At 59.5% G+C, this 18009-nt stretch overlaps 4 protein-coding genes across 6 annotated transcripts in view; 1 reads left to right on the forward strand and 3 right to left on the reverse strand.

Moving 5' to 3' along the window:
• The window catches only part of TPCN1 (two pore segment channel 1), a 41554-nt gene extending 36544 nt beyond the window's left edge, over positions 1-5010 (reverse strand). The window contains exons 1-2 of one of the 3 annotated variants that reach the window (XM_069031330.1): positions 4969-5010; positions 4001-4667 (exon numbers count right to left, since the gene is read on the reverse strand). In XM_069031330.1, coding sequence (XP_068887431.1) covers positions 4001-4112 — 112 coding nt within the window. In that variant the 5' untranslated portion in view covers positions 4113-4667; positions 4969-5010. Of the gene's footprint in view, positions 1-4000; positions 4668-4868; positions 4949-4968 lie in introns of those variants that run through there. The other 2 variants (XM_069031331.1, XM_069031333.1) reach the window with 2 other exon arrangements.
• An 885-nt stretch (positions 5011-5895) lies between these two features.
• Positions 5896-9458, reverse strand: RITA1 (RBPJ interacting and tubulin associated 1). Its single transcript, XM_069031354.1, has 4 exons — positions 9453-9458; positions 9159-9418; positions 8270-8950; positions 5896-7613 (listed from the first exon to the last, which is right to left on the reverse strand). The coding sequence occupies exons 1-3, from the start codon at positions 9456-9458 to the stop codon at positions 8416-8418; spliced, it is 801 nt and encodes a 266-aa protein (XP_068887455.1). The 3' UTR covers positions 5896-7613; positions 8270-8415.
• Positions 9434-14932, forward strand: DDX54 (DEAD-box helicase 54). Its single transcript, XM_069030490.1, has 20 exons — positions 9434-9498; positions 9857-9992; positions 10079-10149; positions 10226-10411; positions 10502-10551; positions 10659-10700; positions 10943-11038; positions 11151-11272; positions 11437-11498; positions 11625-11756; positions 12018-12228; positions 12529-12663; positions 12903-13124; positions 13213-13286; positions 13367-13564; positions 13727-13872; positions 13948-14061; positions 14148-14252; positions 14434-14537; positions 14629-14932. The coding sequence occupies exons 1-20, from the start codon at positions 9457-9459 to the stop codon at positions 14850-14852; spliced, it is 2472 nt and encodes an 823-aa protein (XP_068886591.1). The 5' UTR covers positions 9434-9456; the 3' UTR covers positions 14853-14932.
• A 26-nt stretch (positions 14933-14958) lies between these two features.
• CFAP73 (cilia and flagella associated protein 73) lies at positions 14959-17998 on the reverse strand. The gene is made up of 7 exons (XM_069030493.1): positions 17399-17998; positions 16778-16913; positions 16515-16619; positions 16247-16447; positions 15924-16145; positions 15497-15655; positions 14959-15400 (listed from the first exon to the last, which is right to left on the reverse strand). The coding sequence occupies exons 1-7, from the start codon at positions 17455-17457 to the stop codon at positions 15305-15307; spliced, it is 978 nt and encodes a 325-aa protein (XP_068886594.1). The 5' UTR covers positions 17458-17998; the 3' UTR covers positions 14959-15304.
• Between the last annotated feature and the right edge of the window lie 11 nt (positions 17999-18009).

Consider the following 18009-nt stretch of genomic DNA (forward strand, 5'->3'; position numbering starts at 1 on the left):
TCAGGGAACTGTCCCAATCAAGGGCAGAGGGCCCCTTCCAGCCCTCTGGGAAGCCCAGCACACCCCACACACTGTTCTACAGGCACAACCAGCAGTCTCTGGGCTTCCCCTACCCACATTCCTCACCAAGCATGCCTGCAGCAGCCCCTCCAACCTCACCAATAGAGAAATCTCATTTTCTTCACACTCTTTGGGCCACCTGCTCCTTCCCAGCAGTGCCAGGCACAGGGGCATGTGTGTAAATAATTCACCTTTCCAAAAGGCCAGGCTGGCTCTGGTTTTCTTGACAATTCACCTCTCAGAAAGTGAGATTGCAAAGGCACCTCACTCAAAGTCATAACTTCCCATTTTCCAGCAATCCTTCTAGAAAACATCACTCTTGGATGTTGCAGTTGCTCCCCCACCTCCCTAATAATTAGTTTTTACCTCAATAGCAGATGCAGCTGCTTTCTTGTAAAAGCCCAGAGTTGAAAGATGACTTCTTTTCCCCTGCCATCACCCATTGTATAGGAAAACAGACAATATCCCATTGTTCCCTGTACAACACTCCGAGCTGTACTTTCTGCTCTGAACACACTGAAACTCTACTTGAGGCTGCAGCAATTTCCATGCAGGAGGCAAAGGAGAGTCTTGTATCTGATCTAATACAGGATAAATCAATGTGCACTCATTTACTGTTTATAGCTCCCATCAGCTCAAGGAGAGGCACTGTCCTAGAGTTTCAAGGCTATCCACGCTGCCTTTGTAGATGGAAAACAGACACTGCACTCGGGAGATATTTTGAGAACTCCATTCAAACATTTCCCAGGAGTTCAGGAGGGATGGGAAATCACTAAACCCTGGCAGGTTCTCATCACTGTCAGTGCAGGATTTTGGGAAAGGCCACGCCAGGTTCACATCTCCCTTCTTGCCTCCTACAGAAATTCAGTTTCCTGTTAGTCACTCCCCTCAGGCAGCTGCTGGGGAGCTTAATTGGAGTTTGCATGGAGATGCTCAGATAAGATGTGCTAGGGAAGGGCAGCGTCACATTCATTACTGTGGATTCAGGTGATGCAAGAGCTTCTCCCTGGCTCCTTCAGCTGCTGCAGCTAGAATGAAAAATTATCCAGCCCCTACACAGCGCAGTCAGAAAACCATCAGCACCACAGGAACCACATTTTTCTGGATGTGGTCTGAATTCCTGTCAACTTTGCAGGATTCTGACCCTTTGTGGTGGCTCACATGGGAGCTCCCTGTATCCCAGCACAAGCCAAGCAAGGCAGAGTTTAATATTCCTCCCCATGCAAGTATTTTCTCTCATTAAATGCTTAAGAGCTGGAGGATTTGGGAGATTAATTTTTGCAGCTGGACATTTTCTTTAAGAATGTAATTTTCCACACAATTTTCTCCTTTAGCTTTCTTTTATTCTAACCCCAAGACACCCACTTACCCAGGAGAGGACTCTCCTGCAAGGTTTGGAAAGGAATTCACTCCTGCACTTCAGTCCTTTCTTTTTACATCTGCTACAGGCTTGCTTTCAGAAAACCCTGTTTCTACTTATTTCAACCCAGAAACTTGTCTCCAGTTCCAGGCAATCAACACTAAGAATCCAAAACTAAAAATTCATTTATCCAAAGACCTGATTGGAACAAAGCCACACCATGGATAGTTTTTTTTTTAAATTTAAAAGCACAAGAAGTTCCTTAAAAAACATGAGAGCTGATACGCTGAGCCACACAGCACTTAGTGACATGGTTGTGACAGGCTGGAGAACGGATTAAAATTTAGAGGAGTTTGTGCACACAGAAACACAAAGCGAGACTTCATTATTACCAGCCTCGAACATGTGACTGAACAAGGGGCAGCTACAGCCACTTTGTCTTTCCCTCAGTGTCACCTGGAAGAGGATGGTGGGTCCTTCACTGCAAACAGTCCCAGCCTGTTCTGGGGACACACTTCAGCAAAAGTTTTGTGTTTAACCTGCCATTGAATCCCTTGGAGTTGATGATGGTCAGGCGCAGTAACAAGGGAGCTGTTCCTCCAAATTCTGGCTGAATATTCAATTATGAGAGTTTAGGCAAAGGGAAGACAAAGCCAGAAGGAAACAGCCTCCTGACATTCCCTGTCCCCGTGTCCTCATCATCACCCTGGCAGGCTCTTTCTCCCCTGACAAGGACTTCTCACACACTCTTTTTGCCTGGAAAAGAAAAGCTTCTGACTGAAAACGTGACATCACACAGTTCTGCTAATGCCATTTCAGTCCTCAGCAGCCAAGCGGAGGCAGAGCAGAGGGGACACACTTGATTCCTCACAGCCTCCACGAGATACAACAAATTTCACAGCAGATTTTCTGTGCAGGCAAAGACCACACGTCCTGGTTTTTAAACAAGCTGACTTTTGCCAGTGCTGGTGTCCGCATGCTCTCTGCCTGATTTAAGCTTCCCGCTTCCCAGAGATAAACGTGCCTTTCAAGTTGTTGATGCCAGCCTACCCCTCCTAATCCTTCATCCCACCCTGACTTCAGAAGGCTCTGTATCATTCCCTATCTCTTCCATAGCATAAGCTTTATATTTCTGCAGCAAATCCAACTTCAACAGTGATTAAAACATACGGCAAAATAAGAGACATTTCATTTGAAGGATCCCAGGAAATGAGTTCTCAAAAACCACACAGCAATCTTTTAAGAAGCACAAAATTGGTCCCTAAACAACTTCCCTGTATTTCAATGTGAAAATTTTATTTATTAATACATTCATTCTCATGCTTGTGCTTTAACACAGTCGTGCTGGCTTCAAGCAATTGTTAAGCCTCATCCAGCTTCTTCTTTGAAGAGATGGGAGGCGGGGGAATGAAAGAGGGAAGAGTGATTAAAATTAGTCACAAGGAATCCTATAAATACACCCATGGACCGAGGAAGAAATCTCTCTTCTATTTAACTTAAAAACAGAGAGCTAAACTTTAAAAGACAAACCGATGGGATGAAGCAAGGATAAAAGACAGCTTAGAGAAAGTCAACTGGACAATTTAGTCAGGGACCTGCATTGTGGGGTGGCAGAGGAGGAGGAGGGAGGAAGAATCTTGATTATCTGAAACTAATTCCTGACTTGGGAAGTCAAGAAGGAGAAAATTAAGGGAACCCATCTTATTGCAAGAGGAATCTAATCTCAGAGGCAGTATGGCACAGAGGCGTAATGTGAAAAAAAGGGATGCCTGGCCAGGAAATGATGCATTTGTTCCAAATGTGCAACCTGTGGCAGCAAGGGCTGGAACAGGATCACAAGACCTGAGTGTGTCTGCACCTGCAATGTCAACTGGAAGTCACAGGGATGTGCTGGACAAAACTGCTCAGAGAGGAGTAACACCAAGCAGAAACTAACTGGACACGCTCAGACACATCTGCTGGCCACATCCAGCCTGCTGCAGGGTGAGGGCTTTAATGAAGACACACACTGAGGAGACATCCAAGCTTCAGAGCTATGGTGGCTGTTGTTTTCCCCCTCCCAGTGCTCACAGGCTGGCTATGCCCCACTAAACAGCTGGGGCCAACATGAATATGTTGTCTAAAAGTACTCCAGGTTCTTTGACACGAACACAATAAAAATGTGGAAGGGATTTATCAACACTTCCCTTCTCGCAAAAATCAGAATGTAAACTAGAAACGGACAGAAGTCACAAAGGGCAGACGTTTATGGTGCTAGGAGAATGCCACATGAGATAACTGCAGTGGGACAGTGCCAAGGGAAGGAGACACTCTGGGACAACGTGCAGGAAAGGGCTTAATATCGCAGGTTACTGCAGGGAAACCTCAAAATTGTGTGTTAGAAACAACACGGGTAAGAGCCGTCCAGCGCCCGCGGTGTCACAGGAAGCTGTGAGCAACAAGCAGCACAACAAGCAACTTCCTGACCTGGTTTTATCAGGCAGCCCCGGGACACTGAGCGACGGCTCTGGGAGCTTCACCGGGAAGAGCAGCCACCCCAAAGAGACAAACACCGGGCGGGGAATGACAAAGTGCCCTTACTTTCGTTAGGCAGCTCCTCCCGATCCAGGTCATCCAGAGGGGCTGAGGTGCTGCTCCCGCTGTCGTCCAGGGTGAGGATGAGGGGAACGTCATCGTCCATGCTCACAGCCATGCCGTCCCTTCTGAGGCTCCTGCTGACGGAGCTTTAAACAACGCTTTTTGCAGTTCCACTTGGGAAACGCTTGTGTCAGAACCTCTTCCTGGAAAGTTGTCCCCCGGGGCTGTCTGCTGGACACACGGACACAACAGTGCGCGCACCCATCTCCAGACACCACAGCTCCAGAAAGGACCGAGTTATTTGCTTCCCAAAAGCAGCGCAGGATACCGGACTCGATGGATTTATGCCAAAGCTCAATTCACAAAGCGAGGCCGGGGCTGCCTATCCCAGCCGGCGCACGGCTCGCAGGACAGCAGGGACGCAGGAGAAACTGATCCTTGGCAAGCTCCTGACCCCTCGGCACCAGGAGCAGCGGCCGTGACGCATCCCGGGCCAGCATGGCGCTAAGTGTCCCCGTCACACATGGCCCTGTCCCCCGCCGTGCCCAAGCGCCCGGACCGCAGCTGCGGAGGCCAACGCGGGAGCACCGGAGGCCGCCTGGAGTCCGCACACATGAAGCTCCCGGAGGGGTTTTCTTAACTGCGCGATGCCACAAGGTCACGGATTTCTCTAAAAGGTGATGGAAAAGAAAAATGAAGCAGGCCCAGGACAACGCCACGGGGACAATCCACAGCCAGTGTCCCTGTCCAGAGAGAGGGACACCGGCATAGTGCTGTCACCGCGCTGGGGAGGCCCGGCCCGGCTCGGCGCCCCCCCCCCCCCGCGCCCCCCCGCCCCCTCCTCCCACCCCTGGGTGAACCTGCTCCTCACCAGCCCCCCGCGCCCGCGACCCCCGGGCTCTCCAAACCCTCCCGGGACAGCCCAGCTTGGCCCGTCCCGGGACCCTCCGCACCCCCCGGCCCCGCCGAACCGGCGCCCGCAGCGACGCGGCTCCGCCTCGCCCCGCCCCTCGCCTCCCATTGGCTGTCACAGCGCGGGCCCCGCTCCAAGAGGCGGGGTCTCCCCGCGCCCGCCAATCCACGAGTCGTGCCCGCCCCCGCCCCCTGCCAGAGGCTCCGCGTTATTCCCGCCTCCCGTCCTCCCCTCACGCACTTCGCCTCGCCATTAGATAGAAGGGCTGTCCCTCAAGACAGGCGGGGGTGCTGATTGGCCCGAGGCGGCGGGGGCGGGCCCTAGGGGGGCGGAGCGCGGGCTGCCATTGGCTGCGCCGAGGCCCCGCCCCCGGGCCGGGGAGGAGCGGTCACCGGGCAACGGCGGGACGCGGGCGGGAGCGGCTCGCGGACCCCTGAGGGGACCAGGCCCGGGCCCCCAACCTGCTCCTGGGCTGGGACACCCCCTTTTCCCCGCTCCGGATCGAGACGTCCCTGTTCCCAGGCCCCGCTGGTTGTGGGAATGAGTCGGGCCCTGAGTGCAGCCCAGCCCAGCCCCGAGCGCAGTAGGTGCCGTGAGGGGTATCCAGGAGCACTGGCTCTCATAAGGGTCCTGCAGGAGATTAAGACTGTTAAGGTCAGGCTGCTGCCTCCCTCAAGTTATCACCTGGCTCCTGGCAGCTATGCTGGTTTTTGGAGTGTAGCTGCTCTGTCCCAATGCTCTGCTGATTTCAGCGGAAAGCAGCCCTGCAGCAACACAACTTCAACCCCGAGTAAGCAACAAGTCAAGGAGTCAGGGTGGAGTCAAAGGTGGAGAATGAGATTTATGTCAGTGCTGAGCAGGCAGAAAAATGAGAGCAGCAGCAGGGAGGAGCCCCAGCTTGATTCAGGCCTCTGTATCAACAACTCTGGCCTGAGCGGAGCACCAGTGACACTGGACAGGCTGGATCTGGACGTAGGAAACAACATTTCCTCCACCTCATTTTATTCAGATTTAATCTGTGTTTTTTTCCACGTGAGCACCAGTTCCAGCATTAACAGAGCAGCTTTTGCTCTCATGCTGGGCTGCACAGCTCTGGCAGAACAAGAGGACAGGGCAGCAGTGAAGCATCAATGTGAGTGAGAATCACAGAACAAAATGCAAACAACCCATTTATACTTAACCAACGTTGTCCTCATGTGTAAATAGCAAGGAAATGTCAGTTCTGGCCTCCTGGAAGCCCTTGGTGACAACCTGGGCCAGTGTGCGACAGAAAAGCGTGGCTCATGTGACGGGCTCTAGTTTCCTCCACTGATTCCTTGGAATCTGAGCACAGCAGTGGGGGTAAAGTGGCCAATCCTGGCCACACAGGCCATTGTCAGCTTGATTTTCAGATAAAATCTCTCTTCATTTTAAGAGGCTTCATCTTTCAAGGACTCCAGCTCTCCCAAGACTGCGCTATTTCAGTTTCTGCTGCTTAGATTCCGGGGCAGTTCCCCCAGTTTGCTGACGACTCACTCCACTGGATCGTGCTCATCCACCTGCTGCTGGGGAACAGCGTTCCTGCTTCTGTGCCAATCCTCAACCCTCTTGTCTCCATCTAGTGTCCAAATCACATCCGGACTCTCTCCCAGCCCAGTGAGACCAGCACTCTTCGCAGCTTGCACGTCACTGTGCCCACATCCCAAACACAGCTCATCAGGCTCGGACTGACATCAGCATTCCCAACCCCTCCTCTGAGAAGGCCACCACTGTTTCACGTCCCTCCAGTTTTACCCCAGGTGGAGAAGAGCTGCTGGACTGCCTCAATGGGAAGCATAGGGAGAGATCTGAGAGCTTGGAACTAATCACAACGATCCTCACCCACCTTCTCGGGTTTTAATAACATCAGGTTATTCTTGCTTCCTATCAGTCAAAGAAATAAGCAGAAATTCCACTCAGCGCAGGCTCCTGGCTGGCTCCAGCTCCACGTGCTGGAGTGGGTCAAGGCCTGATACTGCTCCTGCTGAAGGTGCAATAAAATAATTTCTGAGGGCAGAATGATGCTCTTAACCTGGCTTAGTGTGTCCTTGGGTGAATTTGAGTGTTTCCCTCGGTGTGATTGAGTGTTACAGGAGTTCCTAAACTCCCAGTAACCTCAGCAGCTCCTCATCGCAGCCTCTCTCCCCAGGGAGCAGTGACTGCAAACCCCAAGTCACCCACCCCATGTCTTTTATCTGTCTCCATACAGACAGAGCTGCTCTTTCCCACCTCAGGAAAGGAAGTGGAGGAGCTTTGGAGGTGCCCAGATCACTCAGCAGCATCCCACAGATCCCAGATTTGCCTTGGAGCATTTATTTGGTGACACCATGGCACTGCTGTGAGCACCTCACAACCCTCAGCACCAGCCACACAATTATGTATCTGCTCAGCACCTCCTCATGACCACGAGCTGCCAAAATCCCAGTGCAGATCCTTCTCTGTCACAAACCCCATCCAGGCTGGGACCATCCCACTGCCAGCAGGACGCAGGGCAACGCTTTCCTCACCTCTGTGCTTGTCCTCCCTTGTCCTGCTTTGCCAGAGGAGTCCATAAGGTGTTGGTGACATGAAGCAAGGACAGCAGGGAGACACCAAGGCACATCCTGTGCCTAGAGGCAGAGGGAATGGTGCTCATTTCCTGGAGAAGGGAACCTTTTGGGGGGCCTCAGAGCAGCCTCTCAATACCTGCAAAGAGGAGGTGACCATGAGGGTTGGGCCAAGTTTTGTGCTCAGGTGCAGAATGAGAGAACAGACACAAAAATCAAACTAAAAGGCTCTGACTGGATACAGGGAGAATGTTCACCCTGAGGACAGTGGAGCAGTGGGAAGGGGATCAGCAAGGCTGTGCAGCCTCTGTTCCTAGGGGTTTGCACCACCTGACTGGACCTGCCTTGAGCAGGTCAGACCAGGGATCTCCTGCACTCCCACAGGCACAAGCACAGGCAGGATGGAGCAGGACTGCTCTCTCCACACGTGGTCAGCAAAGGTCCTTGTCAGGGCCCTCACACCTCAACTGCCCTAGCCACTCACCTGGGACCCCACCCCAGCAACACCCCCTGTTCTGGGAGCTCCATGCAGCTCAGCCCTGCCTGTCCCCACAGAGCTACATTGTCCATGTACCCGTGCCTGGACGGGCCCTGGACTGCACTGTGGGCAGTCTCCTGCTGCTCCAACCTCCCACTTGGATTTCCCAGACAGCAGGAACCTGCTGTGTTACCACACCTCCTCTGACAATCACTGGGCATCAAGGGAAACAGCTGTTCCCACCAAGGCTATCCCACTCTGGTGCCGTGCGGTTGTGCCCTGAACAAGAAGGTCACTGCTCCCAGCACTGTGGTCACCTTTGGCTCCGGGCTTGCCTTCCAGCATGGAACAGCCCCATCCTTGGTTTTCAGCCACGGAAAAGCCCAGAGTCTTTGTGGGCTTGGTCACAGGGAGGTCTCAGGTAGACTTAAGGCTGTATGTACATCCAGAGGGTCATTTGGCATCACTTCCAGGGGGGTCTGGGTTTGCAGCCACTCGCGGCCTTGGCATTCCTGAGCACAGGCAATCCAGACACGCTGCTGGACCGACCCCTCATCAGAGGGCCCTGGGGGGCAGCAGGGGTTGTCGGAGTGCTCTGGTTTTTCCACCTTTCTGTGCCGGGGTTGGAAGACAGGCAAATCCTGTCCAGGGGGGCACTGAGCCGGATGACAGACTGGGAACGTCCTCTGCCAGGAGCACCCCAGCCTTTGGAGCAAGCATCGCTGCTGGGATGCCTCCAGCCACACAACTTCTCCTTGTGGACGGGCTCAGATGTGGCCGGAGGCGCAGAGGCCGGTGGGTGGACGGCTCGCAGGGGAGGCCCCCTGCAGTGTGGGGAAAGGCCAGGCTGGTTTCGGGGGGCAGGCGGGGGGCTCCAGAGCAGCGTATGCAGCTTGGCTACATCTTCTTTCCTCATCCGTGGAGCTGCCCAGGAGGGACCCTGGGGCTTGGCATCAAACAGAGACTCGTCACAGAAGGACGGAGCGTGGCTTCGGGACCTTGGAGGGCGACAAGCGGAGAAACACGTGTTCGTTAGAGTGGGGGAAATCAGCAGGGGAGTGACCGAGAGCCGGCGGGGAAGCCGAGCCCTGGCTGCGGGAGTCGAGGGGCTCCGTAGGGCACCCGGGGAACACCGACGCGTAGTGAGCCCCGAAACCCGGGGCACCGGGGATCCGGGCCGAGGGAGCGTCCCGAGCCGCCGCTCACCTGCACTGACTCCCGGGCCGGGACGCGCCGGCAGCGGGAGCCGCCGGAGCCGCCCAGGGCGGCGGGAAGGCGGGGGGCGGCGGGCGGGCCCCCGCGGGGCGGCCGAACAGCGACTCATCCACGAAGGACGGCCGCACCCGGCGGCGGCCCCGAGGGCCACGCGGAGGGCGGGCGGCGGTCGCCGCGGAGCCGCGGCCCAGGGCCGGACCCGCCGCCCGCATGGCCGCGGCCCCGGGGCGGGCACAGGACGGGCCCGGCCCCTTCCGCCCCCTCACGTGGTTCCGCCGCCGGCACCGCCATGGCGCCGCCGCGCGCCCGCCGCCAGCCCCGCGGAGCGCCGGTACGGAGGGACGGGGGGCGGCGGGGAGGGCTCCGAGCGAGGCGGGTCCCTGCACCCCGCGCCGCTACGCCCGGCACGAGGGTCCCCGGTCTCCATGTGCCGCTGCCCCCCGTGCCGGTATCCTTAGTGCCAGTGTCCCCAGTGCCCGTATTCCCGGTACGGGTGTCTCCGCTGCCGGTGTCCCCAGTACCCCTATCCCAGTGCCGATGTCCTGAGTACCACTGTCTCGGTGCCGGTGTCCCCAGTGCCAATGTCCCCAGTACCCACAGTCCCCAGCACTGGTGCCTGCCATGCCAGCAGTGCAGAGCTGCAGTGCCCTGACCGCCGTCACCACAGCCCTGTCCCGCGCTGTCCCCAGGTCCCTGTGACCCCACTGCCCGCCTTCCCTACCACGGCCGAGGAGGACGATGGCGCCGATGCTGAGCTCGACACTCAGGCCATGGTGCGGGCCCAGAACCAGAAGAAGAAGAAATCCGGGGGCTTCCAGTCCATGGGTGCGTGTGGGGCAGGGGACAGCTGTCCCTCGGACAGGGACTGTCCCCTCCTGCCCATGCCCCCTCACTTGTCTCTGTTCGCCTAGGCCTCAGCTACCCCGTCTTCAAGGGCATCATGAAGAAGGGCTACAAGGTGCCCACGCCCATCCAGAGGAAGGTGAGCATGGGGAGCACTGGGTCCCTGCCCCAGGGGGTGGCAGTGGGACAGTGATAGTGACGATGGTATCCCACAGACCATCCCCGCCATCCTGCGTGGCCGGGATGTGGTGGCGATGGCGCGGACAGGCAGCGGGAAGACGGCCTGTTTCCTCATCCCCATGTTCGAGCGGCTGAAGGCGCCCAGCCAGGCCGGGGCACGTGCCCTCATCCTCTCACCCACCCGGGAGCTGGCCCTGCAGACCCTCAAGTTCACCAAGGAGGTACAGGGGACAACGGGGGAAGAGTGGCAACAACGAGGGCAATGGGTTTGGTTCTACATCCCACCAGCATGTTTCTTCCTCACCCTGCAGTTGGGCAAGTTCACCGGCTTGAAGACAGCCCTGATCCTGGGAGGAGACAAGTAAGCTGTCCCCATGTCCCCTCCAATCCCTGCTTCCTGAGCATCCCCAAAACCTGGTGAGGGGCTGACCTGCCCAGTGCCACCCCAGTCTCTCCCCTCTCTCACAGGATGGAGGACCAGTTTGCTGCCCTGCACGAGAACCCTGACATGTGAGTGGGGTGAAGGGAGGGGACCTGGTGGGGAATGGCCACCAGCCATCCGGGGACATCACTGGTGTTTAGAGCCAGTGTGCCTGATGGGCATTCCTGGTGTTCCCTTGGAGCAACCTCCTATGGGACAACAGGATTTCTGCTGTGTCTTCTTTGGGTTGGATTTGGGACTTGCTCCCAGGATGGTGTGGGGACACTGTCTCCCCCTCAGCCTGGTCCTGTCACCACCTCTGTCCCCACAGAATCATAGCCACCCCTGGGCGCCTGGTGCACGTGGCAGTGGAGATGAAGCTGAAGCTGCACACCGTGGAGTATGTGGTGTTCGACGAGGCTGACAGGTCAGCACGGGGGCACGGGGTGTCCCCAGGGCTGGCAGTGTCCCCACGTGGCTAAGATGCCCAGGGTGTGGCAAGGAGGGACCTGGCATGTCCCATATTCCCTCCCGTGCAGGCTCTTCGAGATGGGCTTTGCTGAGCAGCTCCAGGAGATCATCGCCCGGCTCCCAGACTGCCACCAGACCGTGCTGTTCTCCGCCACGCTGCCCAAGCTGCTCGTCGAGTTTGCCCGGGCTGGTGAGGAATGGGGGGCAGGTGGCACTGGGGACAGGGACACAGCACAGTCCCACAGCCAGGCCAAGCCCCAGCACTGGGAAAACAGAGCTGGATTAACGCTGGGCCAAGTGGATGTCCCTAGCAGCACATGCCATGTGTGACCCGTGTCCTGTGTGTCACCACAGGCCTCACTGAGCCAATGCTGATCCGCCTGGATGTGGAGTCCAAGCTGAGTGAGCAGCTCAAGGTGAGATGGGCTGGGGGAGTTCAAGATGGGCTTTGTGCCCCCCACCCCCTGCAAGCCACCTGCTCCTGAGGAGGGGACAAGGGTGGCAGTGGTGGCACAGGGCTGAGCACTGCCCTCACGCTGCAGCTGGCGTTCTTCCATGTGCGCGGGGACGACAAACCAGCCGTGCTGCTCCACCTGCTCCGCAGTGTGGTGAAGCCCCAGGACCAGACTGTGGTCTTTGTGGCCACCAAGCACCACACAGAGTATCTGAAGGAGGTAAGTGGCATTTGGGGGTGCCCATGTGGGGTCTGCAGCTGTGGCAGGTCCCTGCTGGAATCTCTCCCTCCGTTTCACTGCATTGAAGGAGAAATCCCAGAATATGTGATCGTGGAGGTGCTGCTCCACTCACTGCTCAGAGAGATGAGGGAGCACAGTGGGATTTGGAGGTCCAGGTGGCCACCCTGGAGTCTCTGGCCCCGTCTCTTTGCTGAGGGCACATGCCCAGGTGGGATCCCATCTCTCTTCCCCCCTTCCCAGCTGCTGACGGCGCAGGGCATCCGCTGCACTCACATTTACAGTTCTCTGGACCAGACCGCCCGCAAGATCAACATCGCCAAGTTCTCCCAGGGCAAGTGCCCAGTGCTGCTGGTCACTGACGTGGCCGCCCGGGGGCTGGACATCCCCATGCTGGACAATGTCATCAACTTCAGCTTCCCCGCCAGGGCCAAGCTGTTCCTGCATCGTGTTGGTGGGTGCTAGTGCCCTCACTGTGTTGTGACACTGGGGGACAGACTGGGGACAAAGCAGCGTCAGAGTGTTCCTGGTGTCCCAGCTGGACTGTGAGGGGTCTTGGAGGCAGGGACTGGTACCTTCCTTTTAGGGCTCCCCCTTGCCCCTTCCCCAGCCACCCATAGCCTCTTGCTAGCCATGCCCTTATGGTAAATGTCACGTGTGTAGACTCCCAGGGACACCAGTGAGTCCCTTGCTGGGGTGGGGACAGGCTGGGCTCGCTAGGTATGCTTTCCCACTCTCCTCTTGCCCTCGCCAGGCCGCGTGGCCCGAGCTGGCCGGAGTGGCACTGCCTACTCGCTGGTGGCTCCCGACGAGATGCCCTACGTGTTCGACCTCCACCTCTTCCTGGGGCACCCGCTTGTCCTCGCTGGAGCCCAGGAGATGCCTGCTGGTGAGGGGTGACTGTGTGGCCACTGGGGTGTTACCCTTGGCCAGTGCTGGGGTTTGTGGTCTTGTGGTGGGCCCTCACATAGAGGGGTGATGGGGAAAATGGGGTGTTGGGGGCTGTGATACACCCTATGTGTGGAGGATGCTGACCAAACAGTACTGAGCTCCCTGGGGCTGTCAGCTCTGCTCTGATAAATCCATGGTGGGTGCTGGGGAGGTGACACGGTGTCCCCTGGGCTGCAGACGCTGGTGGGGTCCTGGGCCGTGTCCCCCAGAGCCTGGTGGATGACGAGGAGTGCCTGCTGCTGACGGACCACGAGGGCTCTCTGGAGCTGCGCAGCCTCCGCCGCGTTGCTGACAACGCCCACAAGCAGTACCTGCGCTCCCGGCCCGGCCCCTCGCCAGAGTCCATCAAGAGGGCCAAGGACCTGGATGTGTCCCAGCTGGGCATGCACCCACTCTTCAGTGAGTGCTGAGGGGATGCTGAGGGAGGGGACCCCGTTCCCCTCCCAGGAAACTGATCTGTGCCCCTCTCCCTGCCTGCCCTCCCCAGGTGCTCGCTTCGAGGACACCGAGCTGGAGAGGCTGAAGTTTGTGGATAGCATTAAAACCTACAAGTCCAAGGCGGTGAGTTGAGACTCCTGGAGTGGGATGGGAGGGGAGGCCCAGGTGGCTCACTGGGAATCATGTGCCCACCCTGGGGACAGACCATCTTTGAGATCAACGCCACATCCCGGACACCGGCCAGCACCGTGATGCGATTGAAGCGGCGCCACGACCATGCCCTGATCGAGAAGTTCCAGCGCGGGCAGCAGGAGAAGCGGGCAGCAGCACTTAAAGGGCAGGGGCTGTGCCTGGCCCCCTGCAAGACCCAGGATGGGGAAGGAGAGCAGGAAGATCTCCAGGTAACGGGGTCATGGATGCAGGAACTGCTGCAGAGCAGCCTTGGCCTGGTGCTAGCAGTACCAGGGCCTCCAGATTGTGCCAGTGCTTGGGGGCTGGTGCAGAGACTTGCAGGGATGTTGGGGGGGACGTGGCTCCCGAACCCCTCCACTGTCCCCCTCCAGAACGTGTTCTCCAACGTGGGGGGCCAGAAGCGAAAACGGGGCCGAGGGGGAGAAGACGGTCCCAGCAAAAAGCCGCAGCAGCCGGTACAGCAGGATGAGGACTTCTACATCCCATACCGGCCCAAGGACTTTGAGAGTGAGCGGGGGTAAGTCTGGGGGGGCTCCTGCTGCTGTCCCATCCCAGCCTGTGTGGGGGCTGCTCTCATCACCCCCCTTTGCAGGCTGAGCGTGGGCGGCGAGGGCAGCGCCTTTGAGCAGCAGGCGGCCGGGGCCGTGCTGGATCTCATGGGTGATGAGAACCACAACCTCAACAAGAGCAAACAGCTGCTCAAGTGGTGAGTGGGATTTACCCGTGGGCTGGAGGGAGAATCAGGGCTGGGGGTGCCGCGGCTCAGTGCCACCGCCCTCCTGTCTCTCGCAGGGACCGCAAGAAGAAGCGGTTTGTGGGGCAGACGGGCCAGGAGGACAAGAAGAAGGTGCGGACGGAGAGCGGGCGCTACATCAGCAGCTCCTACAAGAACAACCTGTATCCTGCCATTGGGCATTGCTGCCTGCCAGGGCTGGGGGCTGCGGGAGCGGGGCTGGACTCCCGTGTCAGGGATCCATCCCCTGCCAGGGCAGGAGCTGGGGAAGGGAGCACAGTCAGACACCACAGCACAGGGTCAGGTGAGGAGTCACCACATGTTCCCTTAACCCACCCGTCCCAGCTATGAGAAGTGGAAGCAGAAGTACAAGGTTGACGAGCGAGACGAGGATGAGGAAGGGCCACGCAGCAGGGAGCAGTTCAGAGGGAAGCACAGGCGTGGGCACGGTGAGTACCTGCAGCAAGCAACAGAGCCCTGCATTGTCCCCCTCAGCCTGGCTCTGTCCCCTGCCCTGAGCACAGCCATGTCCCCCCGCAGGGCCCACGCAGCCCCCGGCGCAGGGCAGGGTGCGCTCGGAGCTGAAGAACAAGCAGCAGATCCTGAAGCAGCGCAAGAAGGCGGCCAAGCAGCGCTTCCTGCAGAGCGGGGGCCTGAAGCGCCTCAAGGCCCGGAACCGGCAGCGCGTGCAGGAGCTGCGGCAAATGGCCTTCGGGCGCCGGGCGGGCGCTGCCAAGAAGGGCAAGCTGAGGAAGAGGATGTAGGGGACATGCTCCCCATGCCTGGGCTGGGAGTTGGGGAAGGGGACAGTAAATATTGGCTGGTTTTGCATCCTGACTCCTCTCTGTCCTTGCTCCAAGCATCGTGCCTGGGGTACTTCTTTTCCTCGGGCTACCCAGAGACACAAAAACAAGCAAGTGCTGCGGCTCCACAGCTGGATGTATTTTGATGTGAGACACCTTTGGAGATGCCAACAGCAGCTCCCTCCTCCTCCCACTGCCTGGGGTGCTCTGGGCAGGAGGGAACCTGGGAATACTCTGGCCCTGCCTGGGTGCGGTGCCACCCCTGTGTGCCTGTGCCCCTGCCACCCATGTTGCCTCTCGTCGCGGGGTTTCCAGACTTGCAAGGAACAACCTCCATCCCCAGAGGTCCTGTGGCTCCAGGCTGGCCCTGGCAGCCTCTCCCCAGCCCCAGGAGCAGGAGGTGTCCCCAGGGGCTATTCCTGGCCCTGAAGCAGCCCGGCACCCCTGATGTGCTGTGGGTGTGTGCCAGTGGCACAGATGTCAGCCAGGCCCCGCATGCAGAGCAGCACCTGCGAAGATTGGAGCCTGATGCCACAGCCAGCCAGGGATGTTAATGTCCCTGTATGTCCCCAGCCCCACTGCCTGGGGAAGAGATTTGTGCTGACCATGTCCAACTGGGCCTTGGTGTCCTCCTGGGCTCTGTCTGTGGGGATCCTGAGCTGTGCAGTGGTGAGCTGGAAGAGGTTCAGCACAGCCAGCTTGATCTGTGCCAGCAGCAGGGTCTTCTGCATGGCTGTACTCTGGATGTGGGTCCAGCAGGACTCCTGGGGGACAGAGTGAGCCCCGGGCCACTGCCCTCTGTCCTCCTGTGCCCCCCGGGGGGAGGGAGGACAGAGGGAGGGAGGTCCCCCAGGGGGACCCAGCAGTCCTGGCTGTGTATCCTACCCATGCAGAGCTGCGGGGATCCTCAGCTCAGCCCAGAGTGCGCCCAACTTTGCACCTCCACCACATTGGGCATCTCCCTTGTGCAGCACACCTGCACTGCTGCCCTTCTCCCCGCGGGGGTCCTTGGGCACCCGACATCCCCCTTACCCACTGGAGCACATCTTGGCGGGTGGCCTCCAGGCGTGTGTGGAGCCGGGCCAGCTCGTCCTTGGTGCCCAGGAGCTCGGTGCTGGTCTCCTGCCGGTACCGCTGGAGCCGTGCCCTGCCCTGGGCCAGCCGCTCCTGCCCGGCCTCTGCCTCCCGTGCCAGGGCTGCCCGCACCCCCGCCAACAGCCCGAAATGCACCAGCATGGCCGGCACGTCCTGGAACTGGGCAGTGGGAGGCGGCCGAGAGGCCGCAGCGGTGGAGGGATGTCCCCTCCAAGGGGCTGGGGGACACGCAGGGTGGTGCCGCAGGACTCCACGCTCACCTGTCCCATCCTGGCCAGCACGTCCCGCAGGTAGTCCCCGAAGGGCCGGAGGCTCCGCAGGCGCCGGGCCAGGCGATCCCTGTGCCGCAGCAGCCCCGCCAGCTCCCGCTGCAGGCGGGCGGCCTCAGCTCGCTCCGCCGCCGCCCGCGCCCGCTCCTCGCCCGCCCGGCGCAGCGCCCGCTCCCGCCTGGCCGCCACCGCCTGCGCCGTGGGTACGGGGTCAGCGGCGACCCTCCGGCCAGCCCGGCCCCGGCCCCGGCCCCCGCACCTCGAGGAAGGAGTCAAATCTGAGGACGGCGTCGCGGTGCTGCCGTTCCCTCCGGGCCAGCTGCTGCCGGCGCTGCGCCAGGCGCTGCATCCGCTGCTGAAACTCCTGTGGGATTGCGGGGTGCTGAGAGCGTTGCCCCACGCTTGTGCACCCCAGGGTGCCAGCCCGTGGATAGCTGGGGACATGCCTGCCCGCTGCCTGTCCCCATGGCACACCTGAAGGGCCCGGGGAGGGGACACTCGGGGGGCTGGGGCCGCTCTCACCTCGCGCCGGTTCTGCAGCTCCTGCTCCACCTCCGCCACCTCCCGCCTCTTCAGGAGCACACGAGTGGATGGCAGAAGCGTAGCCGGGTCCCGCGCTGTCACCGTCCTGCCACGGGCTGCGTGGAGCTCGGCTTGGCTGGGGAGGGAAAGTCGGGGCAGGGGCATCTGGCCACCGTGGCACGGGCAGGACTTCCTGGGCCACCGCTGCTCCCGGGGCTCGGCCTGGGGAGCCTGGCCCGCTCCCCGGTGTGTGCAGGGATTGTCAGGAACCACACTGCGCTACCCTTGCCTGCATTCATCTTCTTGCCCACCCCTCCCACTTCAGCCTCTCCCACTTGGAGACCCCCAGCACCGGCGCTGTTCCCCAGGGAAGGACAAATCACGTCACAATCTCAGCTTTCTGGTTAGACCCCGGGGAGTCCGCCTGCCTCCCCCCAGCCCACGGGAGCCTCGCTGGGAGCCTCTGCTGGGGACACTGGTGCCCACCCAGTGACACCCACCCTGGCAGTGGCACCCGGAGATGGGAACACAAACCGAGATCACCGTGCACACAGGACAGGCTGGCCTTGTCGCCAACTCTTTGGTCCCTTGCCACGGGGAGGACGGAGGGGTCTCACTCACAGCAGCCACAGCTTGTCCCGGAAGGCTGCTCGCAGCTGCTCCTCCAGCTCCGAGTCCATCGCGCCGGTGCCTGCTCCTCGCCCAGGGGCCTGCGGAGGAGCTGGGACCGGGGCGGCCGGGATAGTGGCAGCACAACAGTGTTGCCAGGGGCAGCCAGAGGCTCCCGCAGCTCCCTGGGATTTTCCTGGCTTGGCTCGGAGCGCCGCTGAGAGGGCGCGGTGCTGAGCACAGGGAATGCACCAGGGCTGCTTGCAGGGGGGCTCCCACTCTCAGCCCTCAAACCATTCCATCCTTCCACCCACACGCCGTTCCCTCCAGCCCTCAGACCCTGCTCCAGCCCCTCAGAACCCTCCGTTCAGGCTCCATGGCCCTTCAGAGACCACCGTGCACAGCTGGACCACACCCCCTGTCCCTCTCAGCTCTGCTCCAGCTCACACTGTTCTGACATCCCAGGGATGGCTCAGACCCCCCGACTTCACCCACAGTGCACACCCTGCCTCTCTCTGCATGTCCCAGGAGTGCTTCCCTTCCACTCCACAGGCCATCAGATTCCCTTTGATCCCCTGTGTGCTGTCAGGTCCCCACTGTCCCCACATATGTGCACTCATGCC

Source organism: Aphelocoma coerulescens, chromosome 15, assembly GCF_041296385.1.
Source record: "Aphelocoma coerulescens isolate FSJ_1873_10779 chromosome 15, UR_Acoe_1.0, whole genome shotgun sequence".
Taxonomy (NCBI): Eukaryota; Metazoa; Chordata; class Aves; order Passeriformes; family Corvidae; genus Aphelocoma; species Aphelocoma coerulescens.